Raw genomic sequence first — 25,177 nt, forward strand, 5'->3', positions numbered from 1 at the left:
TATGGGCAACTGAAAAAAGTTTATTGTGAAATGTATGAACCCCTGGTATGTACCACTAGCATATTGCATTTGTAGGTTGTAACCTACCTAATCTAAATAATAACCAATCACTCAAAATAACACACAGTTTTACTAATTTCATAAAAATGCTTTTGGAATTACTGCGTGCTTCATTTTGCTGGTAGAGCTTTAGAAAACTACTGCAGTTTTTCTTTTTTCTTTAAGGAAACGCTTTTCTGTGGTTAGGGTGGTGAGGTTTATTGTCAAAAACCTTTGATCACAAAACCACAAACGCTTGAGGAGACTAATGAGTAAGAATATTAGTTTAAGCCATGCAATTAGTGTGCAATTATATTCTGTGAAGTTTAAAAGAAAAAGAAAGCATAGAGGTGGACACAGAGTACCGTTGATATCAAAAGAATAGCAAAATTGGAAAGTAGTTCAGATGTGACTATCAGCTTCTTCATTCTCCCTGATGTGGAGTTAGGCGTTTTGCTGGGAAATGGGCGGCCTGCCAGATTGGGGCCAAGTCAGAGTTGTCAGGGGATTACAGTTCTGCCTTGCTCACTGCAGGGGGTGCGGAGTGGGCCTCAATTACCCTGGAGCGGCGTGTTTGATTTGGCCCGGCACTTTTGGGGACAGACCAAAAGCTGAATAATGCACCATTAGCAACTCAAAATCCTGCCGTAAAATGAGTCCACTTATGCATCACATACAGTAATTGTGTGTCTATCAAAGGCTGGCAGGTCCACACCAATTACCCTGATAACAACAAAACAATCTATGCATAATATTATCTGCTGAACACCTGTGGGTGCCCACAAACATCCAAGCTTTCCTGTTTAAAACTTCTACCGCTCATTCAAAGTCTGTCACCAACACACTGCGGAGTAATGAAGTGTCAACTTTGGAGTGCAAAAGCACTAAAATGCAAGGTTGCTCTGATATAATGTGGGAAAATGTGTTATGGTACAGATGTTTGTATTTACAAATACATGGAAGACGCTAGACTGGCGGAGAGACAGAGCGTGTGATGACAGAGCTAGAGAGCAAGAGAAAGAGAGCGAGTAAGAGAGGGAGATCCCACGACTCTGGCTACAGTTAGAGCTGTGCAATTGAATTTCACAGGATATGAGGCAGCAAATGGCATGTAAAGGCTGAAGCGTCAGACGGTTCCTGCCACACGGGCCAGACAGATAAGGGAGGTGTAAGTGAAATCATTAGGTAACTCTGCAGGACATCAGGGGCAGTTTGAGGTCGGCAGGGGGCTATGAAAGCCAAAGGTCCTCCTTGAGCTCCATTGAACACCCACTCAGCCTGATATACATGCACTTACAAACACACAGGGAAAATCACTTATACAAACACAAGCTGCAAGACAAACAAGGACTCGAGACAGAGACAAGCAAACAGCCTAGCGCTGTTTTTCCACCCCCCCAATCTCCACCCACAAACACATGCACATGAACGCATATGGAAATGCGCTCATGCACACATACACACACCACTTCAGACGCCTCATTGAGGTATCAGCCCCAGCGATTGTATTTGTCCACCTGGGTATGAAAGAGCCATTCTGACCTGTGTGGCGGAGACAGCAGTGTGGTACAGCTCCAACCGGAGCCCAGCTAGGCTACGTCTGTCTCAGGATCTCAGGGAGGGGAGCAGCCAAGTGTGGATGCACCTCATTACCTCACTCATCCACACACCAATTACCCCTAAATAAATACACCCAGCCCACAGGCAGCAACAATGACATCCAGCCTGAAAGGGAAGAAAGGACGGCGTTCAGAAAGCATTTGCACGCAAAGAAAAGTGCTGTTGGATAATGATGAAAAAAAGTACGAAGAAAAGAAGCAAAAAGAAGAACATGCAGGGGGCTCCAAGTCTTTTAAGGAGCTCAAAGACGAAATGGAGGAAGAGAAAGAATGAAACAAACACAGAGCAAGCAGAGTGAAGTGATTCAGAAAATGATAATTTCTTGCTAAATTTCACCCAACACATCCGCAAATGATTGTTGTGGCGGGGGAGGGGCAAAGTTTAATTGTTTTAATGCATGCAGCCATGAGATAGCTCTGCCGCGGACTAAAATGGTGATCACTGTAGAGCCGACACATATTTGCATGTAAGACAGACTGCTTGGGGTAATGGTAACGGCGCCGTGTCCGAAGGCCAAAAAACCCAAAGCTAAAAAAAAAAAAAAAAAAGAGAGTGAGAGAAAGGCAGCAATAACCAGCCGCTCAATTCCCACAAAGTTTGACAAAATATTGCAGGTGGCATGAACTGTGAGAAGAAATCCTCACGCCTTAAATATGAGAAAACGGTTTAAGCTGTTAACAGTGAAAAAAAAAACTCCATTACTGGAGTGAGAAGGTGAGCGAAGGATGCAGAAAAGGTGTGTGGCAGAGAAAAGAAGACAGATGTGTTTTCAGGGAAGGGAGGTACAAACGAGGAGAGGAAGCCAAGAGTTCCTTCATGCCCCCCACCCCCACCACCCCACTCTCCCACCTCCCTCCATGTGGGATCTTTCTGCATGAGTGACTCTGTCATACCTGGGGGACAAAATGGTCTCTCTCTCTCTCTCTCTTCCTCTGTTTGTCTCTCTATCTGCCCCAGTTCTTCCTACCTCTACTCTTGTATGTCTGATGTGATAATAGTAAGCCAAGCTTTGCTAGTTGTGTGGTGCTGTGTGGTAAAACAATGTTAAAACTAATAGTATATTAGTTCTCACTCCAGTATTGAAAATAGTTTACTATAGTCCTCAATATAAACATTTATTAGAGACCCCTGAATCCCTTATTTTGGCACCAAAAGCAAAAAAAGATCATGCAGTTGCACACGCAAGGTGACGGGTGTAACTTTAAGTTGCTAAGGATGGTGCGCTCTCCACTCTGCAGGATCATGTAGAAACTGAAAATAACCCACATGACCAAAGCCAACCGGTTCACCTGACCAGAGGCAGATTCCTGGTTAACGGAAACAATGGCTGAGAACGTATCGGATTTCCAAGCTGTTGATTCGGTTTAATAAATTGAAGATGATGGATAGAGTGGAAGTGAAAGAAGCAGGTTTATTAGGATTCCTTCCTGATGGAGAGCTAATTGAGGGAAGGCACGTTGTGCAGGTTTGGTGCCACAAGTGGGTGGAGTAGCACAGACATGCTGTGGCAGCATAGTAAGGATTCCTGGCGTACAGCTCAACCCTTAACTGGAATCAGAGTGCATGAGAATGCCAGGCTCGGCCACACAGAACATCACACAAGAGGCCTGCAAGGACTTACCTGCTTTTTACCAACTGCATTGTCCGCTGGACATAAAAATAGAAAGCTGTTGTGTCACCCTCTCTCTCCTTTTCTTCCCATCTTGACATAGCCTAGAGGTTTCTCCTGAGACCTCCAGTGTTTTAATTTTCTGCACCCTACAACATCAACACATGCTGCTGTCAAACCCTGCAGCACGCTTCGCACACTGACGTATTGTGAACATATCACATTTTCTTAAAGGTTTCTAATTTTTTTTTTTTTTTTTTAGATTAAGGCTTTCAGGCACATGTACACACACACACACACACACACACACACACACAGAAATTAGTATCTTCACAATTTCAGAAAGCGTGTGAAAAACCATGAAAATGCTGCAGCAATTACAGTATCTGAACCAGCTTCCAAGACAGGTTTGCGTGACTGGAGAGATTTCACACACTACCTGTGCCTGATTGGAATGTACAGGAGATATGCAACATCCCCAACACACACCCTCAGGTGCTTTTCAATCTGTACAATTCAGGAACAAACTAAATTAAACCCGCCTGCTGTTGTTTGTGTTCATCAAAACATGTCCAGTGGACAAGATTACGCAAGCCAATGATCGATGTATCTTACACAACTGATCACTAAATTTATTCACTAATGATGAACTCGCAGCTACAGGTGTATGTGGTCTATAAATACAAACTCTCAATGGCTGAAGGGTGTTTGTACCTTATTGGTACCTCTGAGACTTATGAGTTACGGATCAATCAAATAAAGTTGTTAAGGTTTAGCGACATATAACAAGTAGAGATAAAAACTGTTTTCTACTGTGTCAGATCACCCCATTACAAAAAAACAGAACTTCACGATTATATAACAGACACTGTTAAAAATCAATGTGTATTTTACAGTGAGACTGTGTAATTGTCCAGTGTTTTATCACCAGCGATAATGTATAGTGGTTTTTTAGAAGAAAGGAAAAGATAAGACATAGTTCCTTTAAAAAACTGAATTTAAGTCGTTGCTCTCGTATGTTTCCTAATTGAAATACTGTGTAGTGTACTTCTGTGTGAACTTGTCAGATCTAATATTTTGTCATCAGAACAAAACCTGTTCTGATGGGTAGCTTTTCCTATTTCTTAAGGACATAACTTCCGCTTACTGTTCATCTGCTGTATATACTTTTTTTAGGCCTGCCACTTCTAATTTTTCTCCCCCACTTGTGTGGTTTCCTCAATTTTGTTCAGGACACACTGCACACCATGAGATTTTGGACAATAGCTCTCTGAGGATCACCTTGTTGGTACATAAATACTATTTTATGCCTGTCAAACTGTGTTAACTTTGACATTTTTCATAGATTCAAATAAAGAATGCCAAACAAATGTGTGTTTGTCACAGGCTGCTAGTCACAAAGTGCCAAAAGACACAATTCAAAATTGGTTCTTGGCCAATTTGTTGAACCAGTGTTGTCTAGACACAACACTGGTTCATCTTTTGAGTTAAGTATCTCTTTTTTATGCTTGAACGATTCATAGGTCAATGTTCAGTGACTAAACAAACAAACAAAAAACCTTCCTCTGATTAACCTTGTATTAGTTACAAGGACCCAACTGGAAGTGAGGGGAAAAAGAAGCCCATGTCCAAATAAAAACTTTGAAAGAGCTTCAGAAAGCTGGGAGAATTACTCCTCAAGATCACTTAAAAAATCACAACAAACTCTCAAATAAAGAAATGAGGTATACTTCATGACTTTTGCATTTCACTGTCAATACAAGTACCAGTTATAATAATATGTTAACTTTCTACTCTTACAAAGAGCAGAAACAATGTCATGTGCTAACATTACAAAGTCAACAAGTCATAACTTATAAAAACAATATAAAAATGTTAACACCTTTGTAAACACGAGGCACCTGCTCATTCATCCACTCAACAAATCCCTAAATTAGACAGCTACTCTGTTTGTCATATACTGATTTGTGGTAAGCAGACAATGACATAACTTGGACAAGGTGCTTTGAGCACAATCTCTGAATTAGCAGGACAAAAATGGCGCATCCCAGTTTCATTGGCCATACAGACTGGCAAACAGACTTACTTCATCTGCCAAATCCCTAAATTAACACCTTTTTGGTGAGAAAGCTCAATTTGGAACACATCACACCAACACCACAGCTGGCATTCAAGGGTAAAATTAATTACTTCAGATACATGTGCTTCCTCTCAAAGTGGCAGACTTATTTGCATTGAGGAACATTCAGCAGAAGTAATCGATGCACACACAAAATACGGCCACCCAATGACCCCGGCCCCGTCTCAAAGTCCCTCCCCATCCCCAAAGCCCTGACGGCTCAGCCATGCATGGAGGAACAAACACAGGTAGCGAGAGCAAATCAGACTGCAACAAAACACAGAAACATGAATGGGAAGCATTACAATGACGGGCTGGATGCAGGACAATGGGCCCGCCATTAAACAAACGGCAAATCCCAGGATGGGCTGCGGGAGTATGATACAGATTACAGGCACCTAGTCCCTGCTTGGGGAACAGGGGAGAGGGAGAAAAAAGGACACAATATTGCAATCTGACAGCTGACGTCTTCATATAAATGTATGAATTTACATTCCAATTAGAGGAAATTTACATCTTAATCACAGCGAGCAGTGTGTCGGTCCCTCGGTTAGTGTGTTGCTACGGTAATGAGGTGGGATGCTGCTGTGCTCTCTCATCCAGACAGTGATCTGTCAGCAGACGACACCTCCCTGTTATGAGGGAGCTGCACCCTTAAATGTAACCGCCACCACAATCCAGTAATATTCGCTGAAATCTGTCTTAAATACCAACAAGGTGTGAGCTGCCACCCGAGCATAATGTGCCAAATATGGAGTTTGAAAAACATCAAACACATCTTAAATACAGTGCACTGAACCAGGAGTGTCTTTAACTGTCACTCAAGTGACAAGCTTTCAGTACTCTGTGGCATTCCATTTCAAATTTCCATACTAATAATGGGTATATTATCTTTAATGGTTTGACTTTGTTTTATGGCATTTGAAATGGATGGTGAAGCCATCTGTGGAATTACTCAAACATACAGTGTTATGTCATCAGATCACATGCTTTGGCTCTAATGAAAGCAATGTGAACAGGTGAGATGGAACGATTGCGAATATATAGTCAATATCGTTTCGGTCATCTTTTACATGAATGTAAATCACAGCATCCAGCACACACACAAACTCAAGGAAATGACACTATGAGTTCTCAAACAGCATGCATAACTTTGTAATGAGGGGAAGAAGGCCAGCCTGCAAAAATAGTAGTGGGGAAGCAGTAAAATCCTCTTTTAAAAAAAGGACTTTCTTGAGGACTTGAGGACTCTTCTTGTGGTTTAATTTAATTAGCAGGCAAGAGCCACTGGTTTGAGGTTGCAGATTCAACTTCTGCACAAAAATTGCACTTCTGATGTCAAATTTAGCAAGATCCGAAAAGGGTTGATTAAATTAAACTCCAAAATTTTCTGAAAATGCTTTAATCCAGTGAAATCATGTACAGGAACGCTGACTGCTGACAATGCAGTCAGGGAGCACAGATTAGCTACCACCAAATAGAAGACCACATAAATCAGTTTAACACAGTCCTTTGCCAGCTTCACGCTTGACTTTAATACAAGGAAGTACGAACAAAAAAATTGGAGGGAAATGAGGCATGGCTTCTTTATCACCTACCTCGTAGCCAATCAGACCCCTCCTGCCAGAGACATTGCTCTAATGGCTGATATCTATGGAAGCAGCCTATTACTGAATACTGCCTGTAATTAAGACAAGTCAGATTACACTGAGCCAGTGCATCTCCTCTGATATGTAGGCTGCCATTAAGGTGTGAATTGGTAATGCACTTGTCCGCCGCATTCAAAAAAGGAAAAAGGCCCATGTGGAAGGGGGAAAAAAATCTACTGAAAAATATTGCGTGTCTACGGTAAGTGCTGAACGCATCCTCAAACATTACATGGGGTGATATGTGGGGCGTGGCTGGGATTTCACTTTAGCCTGCAGGCTGTTTAAAAAGGATGCCAGTAAGCTGCACACAACCCCTTTGGGTTGCACATTGATTCCCACAGCAGTGCTACTTTGCCTGAGCACTTTTGTCCAGGCATCCAAATTAGATCGTCTCATCTTTTTTGGGGGATGTGTGACTCTGTGTGTGTCTGTGTGTGTAAGTGAAATGAGGTTCGGCGGTTAAGTTTAGCTTGAATGTTCGCCATGATTACAACTTCTTAAAACAGGCAGCAGCTTATAAGGTGCCAGGTCGACTTTGTGTCTGGAAGTAAACGAGGTGAAACGAGTGAATGCGAACGCTGTTAAGTTGGAAGCAAGGTCATGAATGTAGAAAGACGACAATCTTAAAAAGCTGACTATGATTAAAACGAGGACTAGAGTACGGAAGCCTCCCACAAAAGAAACAGTGAATGAGAGGGACACAGAAGGAGGGACAGCGAGTGAGTACGAGAAGGAAAAGCACTTCTTTTTCTACACAGAGTGACTCTGCTAACACTCTATCTACTCGAATATTCACCACTACACTTGCTTTGATGCACTATTCCTCACTCATCCGAGCATGCAAACCCTCCTCTCGACACACACACTCTTCATCATAAAATTTCCCTGCCTGTTAATATCTGTGCAAGTCTCCATGCCTCCACACACACAAACACATACTAAGATGTAAAAAAAATTCAATGTACTGATTTTGATTATAATTTTGCATTGCATACCTGCCTCCTTACAAGTCCTCTGTTGATTCACAAAGCTCAAACGATGACTTTGTTTTTAAGAATATGCATTAAAGGAGACTGTGGACTTTGATGTTTATATAGATAAGGACATCGTGTATGATCTTCCCCCTTGTTGAAGGGAACAAGGTATTACTCATATGACTAAATGAAGTCACTGAGTAGGTGAAAACTTTATTATTTATTACAAAGTCCAAAAATATTGGTAATTATATCTTAGTGTACAAACAATCAAAAAGAGAAAAAACCTTTTGGACTTTCCAATTAAATTGAGGTGCTTGAGTTTCTTGCTTTTAATCTAAAAAGTTTCATTACAAGTACTGAAACACAGTTTTCACGAAAACTAAATCAGTATTTTAAAAACTGTATAATCCATGTACACATAAATCTAATGAAAGACTAAATGTAAGCACAGCGATACACATATACACTCACACCCATTCGCAGAGGGTGATGAAGCAATTGTACGGTACATGACGCCTCCATTCAAACATTCTGTGTAAGTGAGCATACAACATCAGACCATCAGATCACTTCACTCTCCAAACATGAAGCCTTTAATAGATGTGGAACTTCAGGCCCTGGATCTTTTCACACCACTGAGTCGCAACTCACACAGAAGAACAGCAGGCACAGGATGGCAGTGCAAAAAGAAAACAAAAACAAAAAAAACCCCCTAATAATAATAATAAATAAATAAAACAATGAAGCAGATTCGAGACAGAAAAAAAAAAAATATATATATATATACATATATATATGTATATATATATGTACTTGTGGCACAGGGATCTCAGCAGAAGTGTATAACATTCGATTAGATTCAGACAAATGTTTGCAGACTTGACAGAAAACACACTTGTCTGAAGAGGGGAGAAAAGATTCATAAGAATCCTCAGACTAACATATGGAGTAACCTTTGTGGCCTTCCGGGACTTAGGGGTGGTGGTATGGTTACGCGGGGGGGCTCTAACGCTCCAAGGACTGTAGGCACGCTAGGGAGAGGTGAGCTGTCACCCCCCATTATGATCACTGCCTGTGCCCATAAAGGGGGAGGGCTAGGAAGAGAGCAGGCAAAAAAAAGAAAAAGAAAAAAAAACTGGTTCCTCTCTAACCGCCATCTAGAGCCATCCCTGGGCCTCAGAACCCTCGGACTACAACTGCCTCCTGGGAAACACTTGCACGCAAGTCCTTCTCATCCCTGGCTAGCGGTGGGGCATAATGTGTGCATGTGGGCAAAAGGAGGGGTTTGTGTGTGCTTAGTTGGGCTGTGTAAGCAGAATGTATGGATTTTGCGTAACAAAAGGAGACAACTGTGCATGTTTTCATAATTGCTTCAGAGTAAGAGAATACACTGTTATTCAGTTTGCCAAAAAACAGAGATGCAGAGAAATATTGTGCATTATGAAGCAACTCTCTTTCATTAAATGTAAACAGTAATTCAAGGGCTCAGTGTAATAAGAGTCCCAGTAGAAATGCATTTGATAATCAGTAACTGACATAATTTGTATTTCTTAAAATATCGGGGATGCAGTGCATGAAAATAAAACTGAAGTACAAATAAAACAAACAAAATGTTCATGTTTATTATGCAGTTCATAAAATAGTGCAATATTATGTGCTAGCGGACAAGTAGCTTGCCTCAGATTTGACCTTTTGCTGCCTTTTGTGTAAGTTTGGGTGAGCGCTGCTTCTGTGCATTCTGTTCCCCAGATCCCACTCCTAACACCCCTGTCACTCATCATCACTCATCATTGTTAGGGACAATAGGAAAGTTTGGTTAAGCCACACACTGGAGTGCTCTCCCACCCAGTGTCCACCCCCCACCCTTACACGTTCACGTATGTGTGTTAACACACATACAATCACACACACAGATGCGCACAGATTTCATTTTTATTTTTACAAAATAAATACAAAACCTCTGAGTCACACATGCTGTCTAACTCACAAATAGGGTCGCAAACTTTTCAGTGAAGCATCATCACCTTGCCCTCTAACTTTTCTTTTGAACTGCAAGCTGTCCTTCGAATGGCCCTCTGACTCATCTACTGTGTATAATTAAAGTCTATTCAGGGCTCTATACATGCCCTAACTATCCTCCATCATCTGACTGAGCCTTTCAATGGCCACCTGTGAACTCTGAAGGACAGGGACACTTGCCCTCGTAAAATTCATGAGCACCACTACATTCAGCAGCCGGCTAACTTCACTCAATGGCCAACACCACTTTAAACAACTCTGTGTTGACTGTTGGGTGAATCCTTTTTAAATGCAACCATATTCACAGTAGCAAGGGTTAAGTAGCTCCCATGATTAGCTGAAACAAATGCCTGTATAGTGTGCTCGGGGAAGGAAAAAGAAAGAGGATCAAGAGATCCAATTTGTTTTTGTCATTGAGGGATTGCAGACAGTGAAAGTAATTAGAAAAAAAGGCTAAGTGTCCAACTGATCTGGTATTTCTAAGCCTACTACTTTGTGATGCAAACAAATTAATGAATAAATGATGTAAGCACATTCTTTATGTCCAGAATCTAGAAATGATGGATTTCTAATACCAAGACTGTCCTTAGTTTCATGTTGTAGTAAGAATGGGAAAACGAGCTTTTAAAAAATGTTGACGTTCGAAGAACAACGTGATTAAGGGACCAAGTTTCTCCTACTGTATTACTATAGTTATTGCACAACAGCACAGATATACAAGTAAGGCTGACTGCAAATCTTTGAGATTTCCCCTGTCTGAACAATATGGAATCTTAACACAAGGTCACGTCACTACCATTAGTAATGATGTTTTGAGAAAATTTTACCGACACAATGAGATGTGTGACCAAAAAGAAGCCAGAAAATGAGTGAAGAATGACATCCTCAATGTAAAATACATTTTTAATTCATCATTTGTTATCACTGAATGGTATAAATGCGTAAACTGTTTGCTTGTCAAACTATTTCACAGGAAGACTAAACTGTTAACAAACTTCAAATTACCTGAAAATTAAAGGAGTGAGTCTCTGGGTTTTCAAATGTATTAAAACAGCATAGCACTACATCGGCACTGAGTGGACACATACACACACTCCTCCTCCTGACCCCCCAGGACACTGAGCGGTGAGAGTGTGGGAAAGTTATTTTTAGGACCCATGCAGACTGCCTTCCTGAGTTTGATGCTCCTGCTCCGGATCAACATTCCACCTTTGAACCACACCGACCATAGAGCCGTTTGTGCTCATGATGGCAATTTTAACGTTCTCTGCGGACCAACAGCAGGAAGGACACCATTTCATTTAAAATGAGAAAGCCACTGCCTTTTGCATTGATTTTTTTCCTACGATAATCATGGCAACAGTATTTCTGTGCAAGTTTAGAAAGAACACGTTTTGAATGCAGAATATCTGTAATATTAAGTGTTTATATTTGGATTAATGTGTTTGAAAGTTCTGAAAGTACAAATTACCAAAATGTACCTCTTTTCAATTTTACATGCAAATTTTAAAACATACCCATTGCAGTTATTTATTCAGAGGTCTCTGAAATTAACCACTTTTTTTATGCTGCTGGATGTATGTTTGTTTGGGGGGGTTTGTTGTTGTATTTTTTAAAATCAGGATTGTGCCTGACTATGAGGAAAAGGAATATCAGAATTTACAGTGGCACACTTGACACTCTTGCAAAGAGTTTTTAAGACTTGCACGGAAAGTGCAGAAACCTAAGGCAAAATTAGACACAGTCTTTAAAAAGATAGGAAATAAAAAAATAAATAAAAATGAAGAAGCCAAATATACAGTGAGACTTAGTTTATAAGCACCAGAGGGCCTATAGTCCTCCAGTCACTACCATTATGTTAATAGGAGCCCTTTTTGAACAGGCTTACACATACCCTATAGTGCCACAAGACCCCATGGATGCGGGGTGGCATACACGTTATAGCCTTTTTCCCTTTCTCTAATGGGAGCTGAAGACAACTAGGGCTACTTTAATCAGGTCTGAGTCCAATGTGGCCAGTCTAGTCTGATGGGGGCTGAGTGGTCCATGGACCATGTTAAGGGTTCACTGCTCACTGATGAAACAGCTTCACTTCCAGGATGAGTTCAGGCAGACCACACTCTTACTCAGTCTGGCAGGAGGAGCACATATGCCCTGTTTTGTTTTGCTTTAATACTGTCTGTTTGAAAGAAAAGTTTCGGCGTTTTGTTGATATGGTATGGAGGGCAGCACATTTGGCTGCCCCAAATATTCTCGCACTGAGCTTTGACTTGGCTACAACAAACACAACTGCTTCTGCTTTTTCTCCCTAGGTGCTGGACAATGGAAAAAAAAGCTCATTTGGACTGTTTTAACCAGTGTCCTTAGTGATTTTCTGAACCTTGACCTTGCTTGCACAAGCACATCTTTAATACCTTGGCTACAATGACTTCATAGCAGACCACATATAGGACTACAGGGAGTAACATTTGCACTCCAACACATAAAACTCTGCTGATTTGTTGTGGCATTAGTGGAGTGGATTTGGTTGTAGGTTTGTGCTTGTCTTAATTAACACAATTATCAAAGGTTGCTATTTAATAAATACATAAACTTGTGCAGACAACCTGAATCGCATGGATGTCAAGTGCGCCCAAAAACAAACAACCCCCCACACCTCTGAAGAAAAAAAAACCTGCACATTTTTGCAATCCACACACACCCAAGACTCAGCACAGCAAAGTTATGAGCTAGGCTTTTCAAAGACACATGCACATTTGCAGAATAGATAAAAACTCTGCTAAATAATAGATAACAATCTGATGTATGTTGAGAATATTGTTCAGCTGAGGGGTGCGATGGCGTGCACCAAATTGTCTCTCTCGTTTTCATACACGCACAAACCATAAGCACACCTCATTCCCAAATGCAACAGAGGTTGATGTGCACCAAGGGAGGAAGTATAAATAATTCAACTGAAATATTATTCCAAGGGTACCATTCCCATCTGATCGTGATTCCCAAGCCACATGTGGGAATCACAAGCAGGTGTATGGAGTTTTCAGTGCCATTAATAGGTTCAGGAAATCCTGTAAGCCCACTGTTTCAGATTTCTTTTCTTAGCCGACGAACTGTCATGATCTGCTATTGAAAGTAAATATTAAATGACTGGGTTCAGCTCTTCCTCCATTTCTGTTCTTCTCAGCATTGGCTTTTCTCTGATCTTTAACACTGGGCATTATTGGAGACTTGGGGAGGCTTATATATGATTAGGCATCGAATACAAACAACCATATAAACAAATGTAAAAACAAGGCCCTGGAGCTTGTTCTCTGTCGAATTCATCATGTATTTTGCAATTCTTTCTTTCCGTCCCTTTTAGACGGTTTGGTGCCTCTGAGGAAAAGCCCTCATTTTAATTAGACCTGACCTGAGAATCACTTAACTGCTCCTCTCCGCTCATGCCTTCCCCCTCCTCTCCAAGTCTTCGCTCTGTTCCTCACATAGGTCCATTAACACCCTTCCCTTGGCACCCACAGGCTTCAACAGGGGGCAGACGCAGGCGTTGTCTTAAAGACGTTTTGAGGACATGCCAAGAAACATTAACCTTCTCTATACACCTCCCTCGGACTCTTTCAGTTTGTCTTCCCGTTCTTCTCAAGTCTTATTCTTCTCATCACTATCATTATCCTCTTAATATTATTTTCTGCTATCTTGTGGCTTTCCTCCAACGCACGTAAAAATTAACTACTCACGTTCATGTCATGTGGGATGGAAGGTTTTTGGACAACTTGAGAAGTTTTTGGGAGTGAGGAGTTGGTAGTGTGAGAGGTAAATATATAATATAGTGTAAACAAAAAGTTCAAATATGGTAGACTCTGCATTTTTAATAGCAGGAGATTTAAATAATAGAAAAATCAAATCAAAAACAGATTTAGCGCAGTTCTAACAAGCTTGAAAGTCAATATTTGGTATGACCACATCCTTCAACCTTAATTTCTTTAAGTAGTCTTCACGAAATGTTCTTCGGGCTTCTTGAAGGACATTCAAAACTTCTCTTTGGACATTTATGCATTCGTAATTCCAACAATTTTAACCTCCAACAGTGGCTGAAGGGCAGTCCCAAACATGAGGCTCCACCATGTTTTACAGACAGCTGTAGACACTCCATGTTCTACCTCTATCCTGAACTCCTTTTCACATAATGAGCACAGAAGTCTTTGCTGAATTTTTGGCCATTTCTCAAGGACACGACTTTCAGATACTCTTCGACTGCTGTAGATCTTTTTTTTGGTCTTCTAGCTCTATTGTTGTCCACTTGTCCAGTTTCCCCAGATTTAAAGGCACACTGCACACCATGCTGAGATATGTCATTTTCAGCTAGCTCTTAGAACTTCACCTTGTTTGTGAAAAAACATTATTTTATATGTGTCAAACAATTTTATCTTTGCCATTTTTTGTTGATTCAGCTAAAAAAATGGAAACAAATTAATGTTGACAGGCTGCTAGTAACAACGTGACAAAAAATACAATTTAAAATTAGTTCTTTGCCAAGTTGTCTGTCATGTACGGACAAAACACTGTTTCATCCTTCAAGTTAGGTTCCTTTTTGATGCTTGAATAAGTCATAAGTCGACATTAAGAGGCTGAATGAAAAGTATTTGTGCTGAAAATAAGTGAAAAAGCAGCCAATGTCCAAAGAAAATCTGAAGCAATCATTTTATCCTTCAAAGTAAATAGCAGAAATTAATATTAACTGTACCTTGATAGGTGACAGAAATGGTTAAGCCATTTTTAGTTGACCCTGAGGCTGGTCTGGACTGACACCTCAAAAAAGTGGTGTCATTCAAATGAACCAGGATGTGCAATATAACTACACGTAAGAAACTGTGATGCAATCCCTATATTTTATATGACCTTTGTCATCATGTGTCATCCTTTCTTCACCAGCTTCCTTTCACTGACTCCTTTCTCTTTATAATAATGCAAAATACTCTAACAATATACCAGTTCTCAATGACACGAAACTTTTCCTATGTATACACTACACAGCCATAGCAAATGACTTGTCAGAGCAACAGACATCTCCACATAACATCTCTAATAGAAGACTAATTTGACATAAATCCCTGTCTTATGGCGTACTTGACCCCGTGACCTACCTCTGGCACCCCAGTACCCCACGGGCACACTGCCTGTCAGTTTAAAGGGTCAAACAAAGGTAAAGAGAATGTAATTGCGTACTATCTACATTCTTCAGGGCTTCATCCTTAAAGCATCTTCCCTTGTGAAACCACTGACAGAAGCCTGTGTTAGCTGAGTGACTGGGAAAATTCTCACACACATTGCGTGTTTTCAGAAAGTGTCTAACAATTAAGGTGTGTCCGCATTTCCCAATACCACTTCCACTTCCTGCTGTGACAAAACAAATTTCCCACGTGTGGGACTAATAAAGGTTATCTTATCTTATCTTATCTTATCTTATCTTATCTTATCTTATATATATTTGCTTGTGCCATTGCATGAATGTCAATATCTGTATGTGTGTGAGAGCAAGTATTGTTTGTATATGTCTCTCTGAGTATGTGTTAATCTCTTAAACACCTAACACTCCTCTACCTGCTCAGACAGGGCCACGGGTTAATTCTGGCTTCAGGCGTCGTGGCTAATAACTGCTCATCAACCGCAGCTTGAACTCTGAGAAACATCATGAGCTATCGTGGTGACCTTAAAAACCAACAGAATATCGATTGAGGAATGGGGGAATTTATTTGCTAAAACCAAAACCCACCATTTAAAAAGTATATTCAAAACTAAGAAATACAAGATCACTTCCTCCACACAAACACTTTCCGCGTTCCAGAAATGTTAGGGGATATAAACATGAGTCAAACAGCAGTTAAGAAATTAGTTACCAGGACAAATCTATGTGTGGCTGGGGAGACATGCAGCTGCCTGACCGAGCTGGTGAGAAGGTAGCACTGTCAATCATCTGTCACTTTCCACCACCGCATCGCAAATTAATCCAGATAGATGATAAATAGAAAGCTGCTGCATTCAGTGCTTTTCATATATGGAAAATGAGTCAACCGTTGAAAAAGGTACATAGCAACATGGATCTGTTGAAGACTGAGCAGTAGAGAAAATGTTGTATTACGTGGCCCCAGGCAGAAGAGTTGTAGCATGAGTAAATGAGGTGATTAGCAGGGATGGTGTGGGCTGTCACACGTCAGACACCGGGCTTAAAATCCAGTCACCATCTTATGTGTCAATCAGCGGCCCACTGAGGCAGTTGACCAACAGGTCAAACACAGTATGCACTGAGCAATGTATGTGTGAGATGCACACCAGTAGACATATATACCCATACTCTGCAACAGTATAGGACGCGCATGTGCATTCATACCTTTGTGACATTTCTAACTCAGATGATATACAAATTAATGACAGCGAATCACAATGCCAGAGAACACAACACAAAGCACATAATAGGGCATTACAATGACTAATATGTGTTTTGGCTGATTTGATGCATGACTGGTGATACGATGTTCTCTGGGAAATTCCCTGACATATAGCAATGTCTCATAGGACTGTGATTGACATTTTATATTAAGTACGATCTTGTGTCAACAAGTGCATCCATTTTAAAATCCTTAAAAAAAATCATAGGTGGATATTGCAGAAGTTTTAAGCATATGTTATAAGGACAGTGCAAGAGTATGACTCCCACTCAGCAAAAAACTCCAATAAAGCTCCTTAAACAAGAAAGGCAGACAAAGCTTGGTCTTAACAATGTGCTGCTGGAATATATGACAGGGGATCCAGGCCCCACAGAGCTACTGGGATTCTCTAGGCCTCTGAACTCCTGGCCTGCCCACTACAGAGCCTAATTAAAAGACCATTGAGGATAACTACCTTGACTTTTACAAACCTAATAAATCACTGGAGTGGTATGTTGGGGAAATCAGAGAAAGGAGGAGGGATTGTGTCAGACAGAAGAAAGGGTTGGAAGGGCAGTTAAGGCGGGCAAAAAAATGAGGAAGGATTGACCATAAGACGGAGGGAAGTTTGGGGGTGGCACAGGCATTTCTCTCCTCCCCTACAAATCCTGGCTGAAACAATAGGACTCACTAAGAGCCATGGACCAGAGGGTGTGATAAGGTAATGATAATGTAATGAGGACCAATCATGAGGCTGAGCTAAGAGGAGGGCCCCTTAATTTCTCTCTGGAGTGGCAGCTCAGTGACAGACTGATTGCTCTGCCCGAGAGTGATCGTGCAAAAGAGAAAGAGTATGATCAATCATACATCAAAATGAATGAAGAAAGAGGAAGCCCATACAATCACCTAGGTACACACTGTAAAATAAAGTGCAATCCAAGAAAACATTTCCACTGTAAATTCTACTTAACTTCTATTATTGATGCCACAGTGGTTGTTGGTATAGGTGGTGTACTGCACTTCATTACATCATTTTGCTCTCTTGTGTATATAATAGATTGGAAAAAATGTTAGAAACATTTGCTAATACTAACTAATTTAAAGTATTTTAAATCATACATGCAAATGCACTAATGTGTCTCTAGATGTCACACTGAAATTTCAAGCTATCTTACATATTAAGGTAATGCTGCTCCTTATTAGAGTAAGCACGTAATCTGAGAGCTTTTCTTTCTGTCTGCAAAACTAAAACCAAAACAGTGCTAAACTAATGCAGGGCCACATCCTTGGATCAGAGTCATGGCTGGTAACAAATTACTGCAATCCCAACATAAAAACATAGAAAACTACATAATTAACTGTCATAAGCACCATAAGCAGTATTGTTTATTTATGATTATAGATGGATTTTTCTCACTTTGTTGCCTCTTGGCATTACACTCAAATAACTGTGGTAGCAACAGAGTGTAATCAATAGCTTCTCCTTTGATTTTGCCACCCAATAGCAGACAAAAGTAAACAAAGGTTGGCAGAGCTTCGCCTACGTGAGAGAGTTGCACAAAGCAAATGTAATCTTTCTTAATAAATAATTACTTTGTATCTACATCGCTTTTTCGTTTTAGGTTAATGGCTACACGGCAAGTTACAAATAAAATACACCAGGGAGGTAACATCAGAGCAACTACAAAATCCAAACATTTTTTAAAAAAGAAAGAAAAACAAAAAAATCTGATGAGATATCACATTATACAGGGTTCAGGGTGTAACCCTTGGAATACTGTCTTTTTTTATGAATAAATCCTGGTTATGCTGAGTACCTTTGACAACATACCTCAATACTGAACTGTTTTCTCTTGAGCTTAAAAGCCAGGTCCTTGTGGTCAGGGAGTTGGCTCGCCAGACAGTTCAGGTGAGGTACTTGGCGTACGTGTAACAGGCCTGTAAAAGGAAGAGGGAGCAGATTAAACCTGAAATACAACACAAAGTAAGAGCTTCCTTTACTTCTTCCTGCCCTACTACTTCATTTATTATAGAGCATGTGTATTTTGTTTGACTGTGCCAACAAAAAACCCCATTGTGTTTCTCACATGTGCCATTTTTTAATAAAAGCATGAAATTTACTGAGTTACTACCAACTACCACTAAGAAATTAACCTTCATTATTATGCTCAATACCCCTATTTTGGAAGAATGCTGTTCCCCTGCACCTTTCAAGGTAACATTTTAGTATGTAGGCAGTAGCTGTGTGAGAAGAGCTAATAAAACATTGCTAGTGACCCCACGCTGACCTTAGCGAATGTTCACTGATGTTAAGTTTGATAAACCCATTCGTGAAGTCTTCATGTCTTCACAGATCAGTAGTTTTGTAACAGATTATATTTTTGAATGTTTCAAAGTTTTGCGATGGCTTTCAAAGGTCTAACTGATCATTATAAGATGAAGGATTTTTTAAAGTTTGGGGGTTTGTTTTGAAAATTTGCATCTGTACAAGAGGATTAAATTTAAGGCACAAATTAATTGTAAAATTACTAACAACTAAATCTGCAATAGAATATACTAAGTAAACTTCATTGGCAGACTGAAATGAAAAAGTATTTCGTTCACATATCTGCATGTTAGACTTTTCCTATGATTTGGAGTACGAGTGAATGAAAATTTGCCAAATTACACTGGGACATGCTAGAACAATAAGGACACAAGACAAAAACGCAAGCTACGGATTCTTACAAAGTTTTGGTGGATTTTTTTCCTCTGCTCTTACTCCTCAATTCATTCATTCCAGTTTTCTTAAAACTGGTTACATACTATAGAAGTAGGGAGGTATAAATAAGTGTGAGAGAGAAAAGGAATGATCGAGGGAGTAATGGAGAAAGGAAGACAGACATAAAAAGTGGGGGATGGTGGGTTCTCTCCTCTGTGCACTTGGGTGATTTCCCCTTGCCTGATTTGCAGTGACAGGCTTCCCAGCATGCTTTGAGCAGCCCTCAACTGCTGCCGCAAACACGCACGCGCATCCGCACGCACACTCTCACACTCGTACCAGATGCGTTTGCACTCATGAACACACATCAAAACAATTGTACACGTAAATGTATTTCATAACCCAACCAGAGATTCTCTGGCTGGTTGAACAGGGCAAACATATATTTGAACAAGGTGTGCAAACAATATTAACTGCAAATTAAAAAGAACATTCTGTTTTGTTTTTGCAAAACAAAATCATTAAAAAAAATGATACATCCTCACACTCATGTTGCATGAGCTTAAAAGCCACCTGCCCTCACAATGCAGAGGAATGTGATCACTGCTGGGATGTGTGATCTAAATAAAACATACTGTTGGATGAAAACAAAATCTGCCATTGAATGTTTTCAATCTCATCCCTTCATCTGTCACAACTAGGGCCGTCTAACACGAGGGGGGGTGGAGGGGGGGTGAGAGGAAAAGCGCAAGAGTGAGTGGGAGAGTTCGAGAGGCATTGCTAAAAATACCCAACTCGCTTAAACTGACCTTTATGCGTGGAGGGTGTGATAGAGTGATAGAAAAGAGGAAAACATGCAGGAGAAAGAAGGAAAGATAAAACTGTACAGAAACAGTGATGGTGAGGACGAGGAGCGCAAACACAAACTACGGTGCCTGCCCTCCCTTCGTGTTTCCTTATTTCTTTCTCTCCAAGTGTCCCTTACCAGTGTCCTTTCCCCTACTGAAAGCCTTGCCCTCCATTTATTAGCAGAGCATGCTGGCCACGGAGACATTGACCGAGGGATAGAGCGATAGAGGCAGAGAGGAAGAGAGAGTGATGGTGAGAATATCGATTCCCCAGTGTTGGTCTGCTCTGCTCCAGAGCCTCAGGGGTATGGGACTGGGGATGAGAGTGGGCGAGGCGAGAGGGAGAGAGGCTCTGCTGGAGGGGGGAGGCAGGGATGGAGGGTGGGGGCGGTGGGTGCGAGGGAGAGGGGGTACAGCGTGGCAGCTGAATCCCCCCCGGCCTGTCTACTGAGGAGCACGTCTGATTGAGCAGCAGCACAGTAACGCGCACTGACAGTCTGGCCTGCAAGGGGGCTGCCCTGCCTCCATCCACAGCCCAGCCTCAGCCTTAATGCACTGCCTGTATGTATGTGTGTGTATTTGATGGAAAAGAGACAGAAAGATAAGCGTGTGTGTTCTTACCATGGTAGTCTTTGTAGAGAGGGTTGGTCTCTCTCTCAGAGCCTTTGAATGATTCCAAGGCTATGGCATTGTCACATAGCCTGGTAATGTTGCCCATTAGAGCCCGGTCCTGTAGGACAGAGAGAGACCAAGATTGAGGAAGGGAGGGAGGGGGAAAGAGACACAGAACATTAACAGGTAATTAAAAGCCTCCTGACGGGCCATCAGAGTTTCAATTAAATTAGGTCATCATTTCCTGTGACCAGGTCATTTCTGCCCATGGCTTATGTGAATGTGATGAGGGATAGAAAGGAAAGTAGTGATGGGGCAAACAAATGGAGATAAACCTTAAGTCATAGATTTGAAAAAAAGAGAGAGAGAAAAAAAGCATGGGAAAATGTGACACACTGTAAATATTTTATTTCATCAAATGTTTCACGAAAAAGCTTACAGCTGGATAGCTGGTGCACAAACTTAAACCTGCACCCAGCAGGGGAGGACTGGGGAGAAGTTTGAGAAGTAACATAGGCTTGGAGTGGATAGCTCCCCCTACTGGTTTGCTCAGTGACTTGACAATAAAGTGGACAAATTAGGGTTGAATACAGTAGAGAAAAAGAATGAGGAAGGAATATACAAAAGGGTGGAGGCAGAGGGTAAAGGAGTGAAAGGGAGGGAGAGAGAGGGACATTGGGACATAGGGGGAGAGGGAGTCCTGCATTATTAATCCCTTTGCCTCCTGAATCATTCACATCCTTCTCTCTGTGTTGGCTGCCACCGCCTAATGCAGTTTTCATGCCTTCATGTCTTTTCCCCACTCTTTCTTCTTCCTTTTCATTTTTGTCCTACTTTTAAAGTATGCATATCCTACCAGTCAGTACCACCAGCACTTACAGAGAATCTGAAGTCACTCGTGCAGCAATTACACCCAATACGAGAGTTTCGATACGCATTATTCAACACATTATTAAAAATACCAATGGCACAATATTACTTAGTAACTGAGTGACAGCCCATGAAAAACTTTATGTGTACAAATCTGTTTAGGGCATAATAACTCTTCTGTGTGCACATAAATACATAGATTAGATTCCTTATCAAGGAGTAATTTATTTCAAACTTTCCACATAGAGCAGCTCAGTTTAATAGCAACAGGGCAGAATGAGGTCAGTAAAACACGCACATGTGCCTCAGCTCCTTGAGTTTTTGAAGCAATAAAAGAAATGCTCCCCTCTGCTGAATACAATTCTTTATATGCTATTTATAATTAATAAAGGGCTGTAACAAGACTCGTTTGAGTCCTGTAATTAAACTCTATGCTAGCTCAATAACTTCAGATTACGTCAGTGCAAATCCCCTGAAACCCTCAGCTTCAGCTGATGACCACTGTCTGACAGGTCACAGAGAGGGCCCAATGTTCACCTTATGCTGCAACATTACAGCTATTGTTGTTTTCATTTGGCTGTTTGGCTCAATGGCATACAACTAATGCCACTGGGTATACATGTCATCAACTATTAGACTGCAGAAATAGCAAGTAAACAATCTTATTAATATGATCCCAAATCAGTCTGAGTGAATTAAAGATGACTTTCTGATGATCAAAAGTTGAACAAAATGAAAATATGAAATATATGAAAGACATGCAATGAAATAAACAGTAACAGGAGTTGTTTTGCAATTAAAAAAACTCCTCTGCTCTTCGGAATTACAAGAATAGGCAAGTGTGATATTCATAGGTAAGACTGCAGCTTATATAAATGGTGTAGAGGCTATGTGGACATCTTTCTGGACGAGCTGCAATATTTACGTCAATCACCACAACGCTTTAGTCTGAGCAGCAGGTGAGTATAGATGAGAGTATAGATGCATTATGGGGAAGACTGTGAACTTGACATTTGTGTGTGGGATGGGTGTGGTAGCAGGACCAAGTAAGATTGAGGGGAACCAGGCTAAGACAAGCTTAATTAATATTTCAGATGGATTGTAGCACTGGGCTGCTGTGAGCAGGCTTTCAGTGAGTTGTTCAGCTTCCCAAGCTGCTCAATAATGGATTGAGTATTGTAGGCTAGCAGCGGTGGGCTAGCTGGCCAAGACAATAGAGCCTTGGCCAGGTAGCCCATTGCTACTAGTCGAGACAGTTTTCCAAAGGCCATACCTCCTCCATTATAACTATTTAAGAAACGCTCTGGCACAAAGAAACTCTTCTAACATGTCAAACTAATTTCTGTTATCAGTTTTAAGTGAGTAGATTTTACACACTGCTGCCTTCAAATGATTAATCACTTTACTGAGTGAATGAAAGTCACATTAATTGTATAAGTATATTATATAACTAATAATAAGGTCACATAGCCCCTAATTACCTCCATGTTGGCTTAGTTACTGAACACCTGATTCAGTCCAAAATCTCCTCTCCTGTTCTTCCCCAACTCATTCACTTCTCTCCCCAGGGTGGAGGAGGGGGAGGGGACAGATTAAGGGTTTGGAAGCCTGGCCAGAGTGGGACAGGGGGACCGCTCCCACCACAGCTGACATCTGCTAGTTAGCCACTCTACCTTTTTTTGACTAGGCCAAGGCCGCTGTGCAGTGAGCACATATAGGCCTGGAGCCAGAGCAAGTTATGACAACACAGCTGTTCTGTAAGTTACTGACCTATATCTTTGTATAAAAGGCTCCGAAATAACAGTGTTTTCATGCTCTTGTGATTGAGTGAGTGAGTAAGAAAGTAGGGTGTTACAGTAAAAGAGTGAGCAGGTTGAAACATTTTGGTAGAAAGTCTCAGATGGCTTTTCTGGTGAGTGTGCTTCTGTGGTTGACTGTCTGGGGGAGGGCTGTGGTTTGCCATATGCCTCAGCAGATGACTCCATCTTCACACTGAGAGGCCAGACTGGACACAGGCACATGCACGTGGACTCCCCCCAATTGCCTAACCACACCACCCACCTCCTCCCAAGATTTACACTTACAATCGCAACTGCAAGGAGTAATATTAGTAAGACAATAAAATGCATGCACAGGCTCACACTCTGCTTAAAACTCTAATTTTAAAAACAGCACCATAAACCCCCTCACAGATTCAAAGGCCTTTAAAATAAGTATGCAACTGACTGCGTTTGCTGCAAAAGCATGGCTTCCAGGAAGAGGCCCCTCTTAGGCCTGAGTCATACCAAGGTGACACTGAACTACAGGGTCAGGAGGATGACACAGTGCAAAAGACTTCATACTATGCACTCTACTAATAAAAAAGACATAATCAAATCAAGTTTAGAACATCTCCCTGTAGGAAAGGGACACAAGAATAAATGTTTTTGCACGTCATAAAACTACTGACAAACCTCTTTCAAAAAGAGATTCTCAACTATGTTTAATTGTTTACACGTGTCAACCAGTGTTTTACCTGAATAAGATAAGAAGGAACAGTAACTACTGCAACTGACAGTGATGACCTCAGTAAAGCACGCAGTCCATAAAGAAAGGTAGTCAAGGCGTGGCTATGCATGGGGTCGTCATGGCAACTCAGGTCATCATTCCACAAAGCTGAACCAAGAGAGTGAAGCCCAACACGCAAGATATTACGAGACATGGACTATAAGAAAAGAAAAAAAACAAGAGGAAAAACATGTCAGAAATACAGAAAATATTCATGAAGGAGTCATGCAAATGCGTTTTATTTTACAGTACAGTCAAATGCAATAACACTGCTTCTGAACATTATCTGAGAACCGCTTTTAAATGATTTCAGAAAGCTGCTGTGGCCTTGGGTAGTATTCCCAAACTTTGGAAGAGAGCGAATGGACAGTCTGCTCACCAGCACAGACGATCGGAACACAGTGCCCAAACGTGACTGGACACAACTGCCCAATCACAGAAGCCATCTGACACACGCACAATGGACCTGTCAGACAGGCTTCCAATATGGCCGCCACCCAGAAACTCCAGCACATTCTTGGCACCACAGCGATGCTCTGCAGCCAAGGGGGCCTGGGTAAGGGTGGAGTGCCTTCCCTTGAAACCCCCCCACCTCACTACAAGAGATCAACGGTAACCCACTCTCATGGGCAAAGAAGAAAAGTGGCCAAACAGTGGTGGGATATATATATCACTGAAACTGAAAGAATGGAGGAGCCTGTCCAAAGTGTGAGAGTTTTTTAGCCTTTAGTACAATTGCCTTTTATTTGGGGTTTCGTAAGGATGGCTCCTAATTACTGAGGTGAGAGCCAAAAGTGATTAACAAAGCCCTGGCCTAAAATCTGCTCACTTTTTGCTTTTTTCCCCCAGCCTCTTCTCTTCTTTATCCCTCCCCCTCTATTATCTCAACCCTCCTGAAATCTCCTCTGCCCCACTCCCTCCTGCTTCCTCTCCCAACAACATGACCTAAGCTTCATTTGAGTCTGGAGCAGAATCACAGGGATCTAAGAAAAATAAACCCCATTGTTTCTGGGAGATTTTTTTATAGTCAACTCATAGATTTCCAAACGACTCTCTTGACTTTTCCGATGTTCTTCACCACCAGTGCTTCATTTCTATACCTTACTATGCTTAAATATGAGTTTTACGTGCGCTTCCCTTAAGTC

General features: G+C 41.2%; 1 protein-coding gene across 2 annotated transcripts in view; it reads right to left on the bottom strand.

The window, feature by feature from the left end:
• Positions 1-25,177, bottom strand: part of elp4 (elongator acetyltransferase complex subunit 4) — a 53,004-nt gene that overhangs the window by 11,725 nt on the left and 16,102 nt on the right. The window contains exons 7-9 of one of the 2 annotated variants that reach the window (XM_031756934.2): positions 24,001-24,189; positions 20,625-20,733; positions 18,286-18,392 (exon numbers count right to left, since the gene is read on the bottom strand). In XM_031756934.2, the coding sequence (XP_031612794.2) occupies positions 18,286-18,392; positions 20,625-20,733; positions 24,001-24,189 (405 nt within the window). The remainder of the gene's footprint in view (positions 1-18,285; positions 18,393-20,624; positions 20,734-24,000; positions 24,190-25,177) is intronic. The other variant, XM_039611442.1, reaches the window with a different exon arrangement.

This window comes from Oreochromis aureus, linkage group 1, assembly GCF_013358895.1.
Source record: "Oreochromis aureus strain Israel breed Guangdong linkage group 1, ZZ_aureus, whole genome shotgun sequence".
NCBI classification, from domain to species: domain Eukaryota; kingdom Metazoa; phylum Chordata; class Actinopteri; order Cichliformes; family Cichlidae; genus Oreochromis; species Oreochromis aureus.